The 9,956-nt window shown below is 37.6% G+C and overlaps 1 protein-coding gene across 1 annotated transcript; it reads left to right on the forward strand.

Moving 5' to 3' along the window:
* The first annotated feature begins 936 nt into the window (after positions 1-936).
* LOC143576283 (uncharacterized) lies at positions 937-2,331 on the forward strand. Its single transcript, XM_077060412.1, has one exon. It carries the CDS (start codon positions 937-939, stop codon positions 2,329-2,331), a length of 1,395 nt encoding a protein of 464 aa, XP_076916527.1.
* The last annotated feature ends 7,625 nt before the right edge of the window (positions 2,332-9,956 follow it).

A 9,956-nucleotide genomic window follows, 5' to 3' on the forward strand; every position in this document is an offset into this window, starting at 1 on the left:
AGATAGGGCTTCTATTTGTTTTGTACAAAGCAATCAACAATATGACAGTCAGGATTCGGTAGATGAAATAAAAGACTACTACAGTTGAAGATACATATATGCATGCGAAGCATCATGGAGAATTTTCTCGTATGACATTCATTACAAGAAGCCTTCGGTCATCAGGCTTCCTTTTCATCTACCGGGACAACAACAGGTTATATATGAAGACTCTGATGATATAGAAGATGTCTTGGATAAACCTTCAGTGCCTGCTTCAATGTTTTTCGAATGAATGAAATGTAATCACTTACCTAGAAGCACGCACACTAAGTTATGTTGAATTTCCTACAAAGTTTGTTTGGAATATCGATGAACGCAAGTGGTAACGAAGGAAAAGAGGGTTTTCAATTGGTAGAATTCATGTTGTTTCCCCCTCTCTTGGTGAAGCATATTATTTAAGAATTTTGCTAAACAAAGTCAAAGGTCCAAGAACATTTGATGAAATTAAAACATTCAACAATGTAGTATATCCTACATTTAGAGATGCATGTTATGCATATGGCCTTTTGGACGATGACAATGAATACGTTGAAGCAATCTCAGAAGCAAATTTCTCAGGCACTGGTTATTATTTACGAAGTTTATTTGCTACAATGTTAATGTCTGAAAGTATGTCTAGACCTGAAGTTGTATGGGAAAGAACGTGGACTTACCTATCAGATGACATTCTATACAATCAACGTCTTCTTTTAAAGCGACCAGGTATCAAGAATTATATTTTTATATATACAAATTGTTGTTAATGTTAAAAAATAATATATCTATATAATGTATGAAAACTAACCAACACTTTCAGATTTACTTCTAGCTGAAGAACAAATTAAGAACCTTACATTGTTTGAACTTGAAAAATTTCTCCTTAGAAATAACTCAAGTCTAAAAAGGTTTTCAACCATGCCTTTTCCTAATGACGATTCTATATCTTCTGCAAAAAATGTTCTACTAAGTGAGGAGTTGGCATACGATAGGCAAGTGTTAAACGAAGAGTTTGGTGATCTTTTTTCTTTACTAACCGCCGAACAAAGACTTATATATGAAGAAATCATCACAGCGGTTTGTAACATAAAAGGAGGAGTATTTTTTGTTTATGGTTACGGTGGGACCGGAAAAACTTTTCTTTGGAAGACGTTGTCTGCATCTTTAAGATCTGAAGGCAAGGTTGTTTTAAGTGTTGCTTCAAGTGGAATTGCATCTTTGTTATTATCAGGAGGAAGAACAGCGCACTCTCGCTTTCACATTCCAATAAATTTAGTTGAGGATTCAATTTGTTACATAAATCCAGATAGTGATCTTGCATATTTATTACATGAAACGTCGCTCAATTTTTGGGATGAAGCACCAGTGGTACATAAACATGGGTTTGAAGCTTTGGATAGATCATTAAAGGACATATTTCAATCTGAATTACCATTTGGTGGAAAGGTTATAGTTTTTGGAGGAGAATTTCGGCAAATATTACCTGTTGTCCCTGGTGGAAGTAGACAACAGATTGTAAATGCCTCTTTAAGTTCGTCATACACTTGGAGACATTGCAAGGTCCTTAAACTAACAAAGAATTTGAGATTGTTTGCTTCAAACAACTCATTTGATATAGAAAAGACAACGGAGTTTGCAAATTGGCTTTTGGATATAGGGGAGGGTAATATTGGTGGGCACAATACAGGTGAAGCAATTATAGATATACAGGAAGACCTTCTCATCAAGGATTCAGAAGATCCCATATCGGACCTAATAGACTTCGCATATCCATGTATTCTCGATAATTTCAACAAGCAAAATTTCTTTCATGAAAGAGCAATACTGGCTCCAAAAAATGATGTTGTTCAAGAAATTAATGATAGATTGCTATCAATATTTCCTGGTGATGAAAGAGAATATCTAAGTTCAAATAGTATATGTCCAACAGAGATGATCAATCAGAATTTAGATGAAAGTTTGTGCTCACCCGATATTCTTAATGGAATCAAAGCTTCAGGATTGCCAAACCATAAATTAATATTAAAAGTGGGAGTTCCTGTAATGCTTCTAAAAAATATTGACCAAAAAAGTGGCATGTGTAACAGAACTAGATTAAAAGTGGTGTCATTGGGCAATCGTGTTATACAGGTAGAAATTATATCCGGAAGTCACATTGGAGATCGTCATTATATTCCAAGAATTACTTTGATACCTACTGACAAAAAACTGCACATTAAACTACAAAGAAGTCAATTCCCCCTTGCCGTATGTTTTGCAATGAACATAAATAAAGTCAAGGACAGTCACTGTCAAGAGTTGGTTTATTTTTGAAAACACCTACTTTTACTCATGGCCAATTGGATGTTGCATTATCAAGAGTTACAAGACGGGATGACATCAAAGTTGTTGCTTTAGATAATGATGGCAATCTTTCAAATACAACATCAAATGTTGTATACAAAGAAGTGTTTAGAAATTTGTAATAACTTTTTATAATATTATTGTTATATTTTATGTCATATATATCATTAACTATACTACAATTTCAAAATTGATTTATTCACATTTATTTTTTTCGGGCCCGTGTGTCACACGAGCATGTAGCCTAGTATAATATATAACAGTTCATCATCTTCCTCAACAAAACCCTAGAATTACAATAAGTAAATTTGTTCCATGTTTGTTAAAATTAGAATATGGGTTTTGTTATAAGCATCAACGTGATTAAAAAACATATATTACTTGATTATGTTCTTGTTTGATGGTTGTCGGAGCTTAGCCGGAAACGAACTTTGAAGAATGAATACGGAACTATAAAGAGTATATTAGAGAGATTAGATGATTAGTACAAGTTTAGATGATGATTAGGATCATATTTGTGTGTTCAATTGAATCGATTAGTGTTTAAATTGAGTTATTAAAACTTTGATTAAATTCCGACGGGTTAAGATTAATTACGAGTTATTTGGATTGTTAATGACGAAATAAATCAGTTAATAAAGTTTATAGTTAGTGGAGATGACGTTTGGATGCATTAACGGATCGAAACGAAGGTCAATCGTGGATTTTATCGATTGCCGGCGCCGAAATCCAGCGGCCGGAATCTCTTGGTCGGAAAAACGTGATACATGGGAGGGAGACGGGGGTTGGGCTGCTGGATTATTATTATATTGAATAATATTTGGATAATCTACATATTCAACCCCTAGACTTTCATTTATATTTAAAACAAAATAAAACTTTAATTACCATTTGAACCTTTTAGTTTTAGATATCATATAATTGTAATAAAATGTTTTAGATTATTTTTATATTATACAGAGATTCGTTATTTGAACAAAAAGACTAGTAATGAACGGATAATAACTTAAAACATCGGAAATGTTATATTTATGGTAAACAAATGACAATAATACGTTGTGTAACATTCGTTACTTTTCAAACCCGAAAATCCGACCCATTTTAAATTTTCGGTTTTCGTTCATATATATTATATATATGTACCACCCCGTAACAGCAGCGGAAACGTACAAGGGATGTAACAGACACGTCTGATATCAACAACCTTGCTTATAAAGAAAACACCACTACATTAATTTAAACATATTACATTGTTCTGAGTTTCGTTACCATCTAGGCGTTATCACATAAGTTTTACCGATAGTACATTAACATATTTAATGCAAAATATAGATCCTTAATCTTCCACAAAATAGCACACATCATCAGGCACGTATCACTCATTCCAATTTGGGTGTACCTAGAAAGCATGGAAAGAAAACGGGTCAACTACGAATAGTTGGTGAGTTTCACTGATTTAGATAAACATTGACAATTTATTATAATAAATCATATATTAGCGATGTAATTATGCTGAGCCCACAAGTGAAACCTTTGACTATCACAAACAATCCCCGTGGCATATCCCCCGCCCACGGACCCGTGACATATCCCCCGTCCACGGAACTGCCCCAAACCGCTATGTCTAACATTACATAGCAAAATATATATAACACCCAAAATAGACATGTGCAACTGGCTGGGAAACATCAGCAAATCCATGCCGGACCAGTTGGGTTTGTCAGACCAATAGTACTATTCACACTCTACCGGCTTTTAGCTAATCACTCGTGATGCGGGGCCTTACAATGTTAGCAACTCAGACAATTACCATCTTAGTACATTTCCGTACGATTCCCGTACAATAAAACATATATAAATACATTCATTTCCATGCGATCAGCATGTACTTAAACATTTTGACATAAACATGCTTTCCGCCCCGGGAAAATATTTAAAACAGTTCAGTAAAAAGGGGCTCGTGAAACTCACCTTTTTTGTGAGCAAGATGTAATGCTGTGAACAGCTACCGGCCCGGATCTGTAATACGATCCCTAAGTCGTTACTACACAATTTCTATTAATATAACTTAAATTCATGTTAACCGGTACGTCCGGGGACACTGTTAAACCAGTACCGTACACGATCCGGGGACAATGTTAACCCCGAAACACTTCTCAGGACTTAGATTGTGATATCACTTAGAGTTCTTTAGTCAAAACTACCATTAGTTTGTTTTCTCGTTTTGCGTGCCTAGCACGGTTATTCGTCTTTATGTTTCCAAAAATGAGTTTGGCCACATATGACCCGAAAATAGTTGTTATTGATATTTTAATTAAAGTGGTGAAATTAGAGCTCGGTTTAGACACCCCGTTTGACCGCGGGGCCCGTTTCCGTCTTTAATATACTGGAAACGACTAAATCGGGTAAAATTACCCAAATCATCCGAATTATTTTCGGATGATTTATTTTTACTTGATTAACTCAGTTTCATGAAAATAGTCCATTTTTAAGGTTTTTATACACCAGTCAGCTCGCTTAGGCGAACTTTCCCGGTTTACACGTTTTAAGCTTTAAAAGTTTGTTTTTAAGTTCCATTTAGCACAAATAAATATCCGCTTAGTCTCGGATCTTGAAATTTTGTTCAATTCAATTTTTGCCAGTAAGGAATTTTATAAAATATTTCCAGATTTAATTTCTATATTTAACATTTATTTATGTATTTTTAAACGTCATTTAAACACCAAATATGTCGAAAATACCAAATGACCTTAGAAAAATCCCAAATTTTTCTGAGATGACCCCTGCCATCCACATAGTCCCCTGTAATTTTTCCAGAACCAAAATCTCATTTTTCATGCCATTTTCACCAAAACCGAGCTAGAAAAACCCTAGAACTCGTTTTACCGAAAAGCCTACTTAGACTTCTCCAATGGACCTGAAATTTTGTGTGTGACTTTTATATGTTATAAAAAGATTATCTGAATTTTTCCAGAATTTTTCATGATGTTTAGCTATTTTTCACCATTTTTAGCCAAAACCGAGCATTAAATTCACCAAATATTCATCCTTTATCCAAAAATTACCAAAATTTCACAGATCTCATACTTTCATGTGTAGATCATCTCTGTGAAATTTCATGACCCAAATCTAAGTCTACCACAATCTGTCCAAATCACACAAATCATACGAAAAACCGAACTACCTTGTGTTTCTAGCGTTAGATCGCAAAGATCTTGCTTTCTAGCCTTTGCTAGCAACTAGATATAACACCTACAAGCACAATAACACCACACCAAGCAAGTTATACCCACAATCAAGCCATTTCATTCATGGTTTCGGTTAAGCCATCAAAACAAAGATTTTAACCGTAAAAATTCGTTTTTGACTCTTTTAACTCCTTTCTTGGATCAAGATCCCTTGTATAACTTGTATACATCACTTGATCATGCAAGAATCGGTTTCATCTCGGGTTTTCACCCATTTTTCACTTGAAACCTCATTTTCTTGAAATTACTCAAGATTATGGAATTATAACTATGAATTAACCATTACTTTATGGTTTTACCTTGTTAAAACTCAAAGATTTGGATGAGAATTGAAGATTGGAAGAGGTTTGAGTGCTTGAATGTTTGAAGAAAAAAGAAAATGAAAGGGATGAGGGTTTAACCCTCATCCGATCGGTCTCCATATGGTGTGGGGGTGGGGCCCACACCTCCATTCTTGGCCACACATTCAGATTACGCAATCTGGATAATGTAGTGGATAATCTGGTTCAGTTCGTTTTTCGGTTAAACGTTTAATTCCGCTCAAAACGAGGCCAAAACGGTCGTTTTTCGGCTTAAAATTTAAATTTATATAAAACCGATTTAAAAACTTTAAAAACTTAAACCATGACATTTATTGACTTAACACATCATATTGTCGGTAATTGTGCATCTTTTTCGGCTTGATCGATCGTCTCTTGCTTGGTTTGATGTTAAAGGTTTCGTTTATCGTACCGACGTACTAATAAATCGAAATCCTTTTTCTGTGCTATAATTCACTTATCCCGAAGCTTTAATACTTTGTACACATCACTAAACATTATATATTTCGTCTATAATGTAATCCCCGATTCGTTCGGGTTTCAATAACCGTTCATCGACTAATCGTAATTTCAATACGACTAGCTGTATATTCGAGTATAATTCGTACTGTGAATCTTATATACTCGTATAAACACATTATAATTCATATATTCAGTATTGAATAACACGTAAATAGTATATTCCGGCTAGGGTATACCTGAATTTGCCGGAATTGTTACATTCTCCCCCCGTTACAAAAATTTCGTCCTCGAAATTTTACGCATCAACTACTTCCTTTTGCGCAAATAGGTGGGGGTATTTCTTCCGAAATTCGTCCTTTCATTCCCAAGTATATTCTGGGCCTCGTTGCGAGTTCCATCTAACTTTGACCAACGAGATCTTATTGTGTCTAAGTTGCTTGATTTTCCCGTCTACTATTTCTATGGGCTCCTCTACAATGTTGAGCTTATCATTTATTTGGACACCCTCTAAAGGTAACACCGATGTCTCATCCGACAGATACCTTTTCAAGTTCGACACGTGAAACACGTTGTGAACTGCACTCAGTTCATCAGGCAGTTCTAATCGGTATGCTACAGGACTGATTTTTGCAATAATGTCGAACGGTCCAATGTATCTAGGGGCTAACTTCCCCGCCTTTCCAAATCTGACTACTCCTTTCCAAGGTGATACTTTCAAATACACTTTATCACCTTTCTCAAATGATAACGGTTTTCTACGGGTATCGGCATAACTCTTCTGCCGATCCCGTGCGGCCTTTAGATTGTTCTTAATTTCAAGGATTTTGCTGGTCGTTTCCTGGACCAGATCTGATCTAATAACCTGTGTGTCGCCCACTTCAGTCCAGCAGAGTGGTGATCGGCACTTCCGTCCATACAATGCTTCGTAAGGTGCTGCCTTTATACTGCTATGGTAACTGTTATTATAGGAAAATTCAACGAGTGGGAGATGTTGATCCCAATTTCCCTTAAAATCCAGTACGCATGCACGAAGCAAATCCTCCAGGGTTTGGATGGTCTTTTCAGACTGACCATCGGTCTGAGGGTGGTAAGCTGTGCTTAGATCAATACGCGTTCCCAGCGCTTCTTGCACAGCTTGCCAAAGTTTGGAGGTGAAATGGCTATCTCGGTCGGAGATGATTGAGATGGGTATCCCATGACGAGACACAATTTCATTTATATAAATCTGCGCAAGTCTCTCGGTGTTATAATTATTTCTAATCGGAATAAAATGTGCCGATTTGGTTAATCGATCCACGACTACCCAAATTGTATCATGTCCTCGGGACGTCTTGAGGAGATGTGTCACAAAATCCATCGTGATCTGCTCCCACTTCCATTCCAGGAATTTCCGGTTGTTGTAACATTCCCGAAGGTTTCTGGTGCTCCGCCTTAACCCTCGCACACGTCGTACACTTGCCGACGTATGTGGCTATATCCTTTTTCATACCCGGCCACCAGTAGAACTCCTTCACATCCTTGTACATCTTATCCGATCCCGGATGTATGGAATATTTTGATTTATGCGCTTCGTCCATGATTAATTCACGAAGGTCATGGAGGGTCGGGATCCAAATCCGATTTTTGAAATAGAGAATTTCGTCCACGCGCTGTTCGAAATTCTTCTCGTTACCGTAAAGTCCCTCTTTATCCAATTGTTCCTCTTTCAACGATTCGCGTTGAGCGACTCGAATCAAATCCGAAAGGTTCGACTGGACTATCATCCCCAACGCTCGCACTCGCAATGGCTTAACCCGATCCTTCCTACTCAAGGCATCGGCTACGACATTAGCTTTGCCGGGGTGATAACGGATGTCACAGTCATAGTCGCTTAATAACTCGACCCATCTTCGTTGCCTCATATTCAGTTCTTTCTGATCGAATATGTGTTGCAAACTTTTATGATCGGTGAAGATGGTGCACTTTGTACCGTAGAGATAATGTCTCTAGATTTTAATTGCGAAGATAACTGCTCCCAGTTCTAAGTCATGAGTAGTGTAAATTTTCTCGTGTATTTTTAACTGTCGAGAAGCATAGGCTATAACCTTATTATTTTGCATTAACACGCATCCTAACCCTCTCCGGGATGCGTCACAATACACGACAAAACCATCGTCTCCGTCGGGGAGACTTAAGATCGGCGCTTGGCACAATCTTTGTTTTAGCGTTTGAAACGCCGTTTCCTGCTCTTCACCCCATTCATACTTTCGATCCTTTTGAGTCAGAAGGGTTAAAGGTTGGGCGATGCTGGAAAAGTTCTCTATAAATCGACGATAGTATCCCGCTAAGCCTAAAAATTGGCGGATTTCCTTTGGCGATTTAGGTGCTTGCCAATTCTTAACTGCTTCAACCTTACTTGGATCAACGTGTATTCCTTGATGGTTTATAACGTGACCAAGGAATTGCACTTCTTGTAACCAGAAGTTACACTTGGAGAATTTTGCATACAACTTCTCCAGATTAAGAAGCTCTAAAATTAATCTTAAGTGTTGCTCGTGCTCTTCTTTACTCTTCGAGTATATCAAAATATCGTCAATAAACACGATGACGAATTTGTCGAGATAGGGTTTACAGACTCGATTCATGAGATCCATGAACACTGCTGGCGCATTTGTTAGCCCGAAAGGCATAACTAAGAACTCGTAATGGCCGTAGCGAGTCCGGAATGCGGTTTTTGGGACATCTTCCTCCTGAATTCTAACCTGATGGTATCCCGATCTAAGATCGATTTTTGAGAAATAGCTCGCACCCTACAGCTGGTCAAACAGGTCATCGATTCGGGGGAGAGGATACCTATTTTTGATTGTCAACTTGTTCAATTCCCTGTAATCAATGCACATTCTAAGGCTCCCGTCCTTCTTTTTCACGAATAGTACAGGTGCACCCCACGGGGAATAACTGGGACGTATAAATCCTTTATCCAACAATTCCTGCAATTGGTTGGATAATTCTTGCATCTCGGATGGTGCAAGTCGGTAGGGCGCCTTAGCAACAGGGCCAGCTTGAGGTAATAAGTCGATTCTGAATTCGACCTGTCGGGTTGGCGGTAATCCAGGAAGTTCCTCTGGGAAAACTTGTGGAAATTCGCGTACCACTGGGATATCGTCCACCCGTTTTTCCTCAGGATCCGTGGCCGTTAAGCTCGCTAGATACGCCACGCATCCCTGGCGTATATATTTTAACACCTTGAGGTGGGATATAAACGGTATCATATTGCCCGACTTCTCACCCTGCACTAATACCTCTTCGTCATCCGACACCCGGATCTTGACGATTTTCTTTTCACAGTTTATTTCTACCTTGTTACGTGCTAACCAATCCATTCCCACTATCATGTCAAAACTACCCAATTCTACCGGTAACAAGTCAATCGGAAGGGATTGATCGTTCAGAATAAAAGGGCAATTCCGAAATATCTGATTAACTATCATGGTTTTACCGTTAGCTACTTCTACAGTATAAGGTTCTATGGTTTCACTAATCGGAAGGTTTGCTATTGATAGAAACTTGACAGAGACAAAACTTC

This window comes from Bidens hawaiensis, unplaced genomic scaffold, assembly GCF_021521415.1.
Source record: "Bidens hawaiensis isolate Kalapana, Puna unplaced genomic scaffold, B.hawaiensis_p1.1 tig00001440_1, whole genome shotgun sequence".
Lineage (NCBI taxonomy): Eukaryota > Viridiplantae > Streptophyta > Magnoliopsida > Asterales > Asteraceae > Bidens > Bidens hawaiensis.

Bases quoted from the DNA above. Each gene is read 5' to 3' on its own strand.
- LOC143576283 (XM_077060412.1), top strand. From the start codon at position 937: ATGCCTTTTCCTAATGACGATTCTATATCTTCTGCAAAAAATGTTCTA.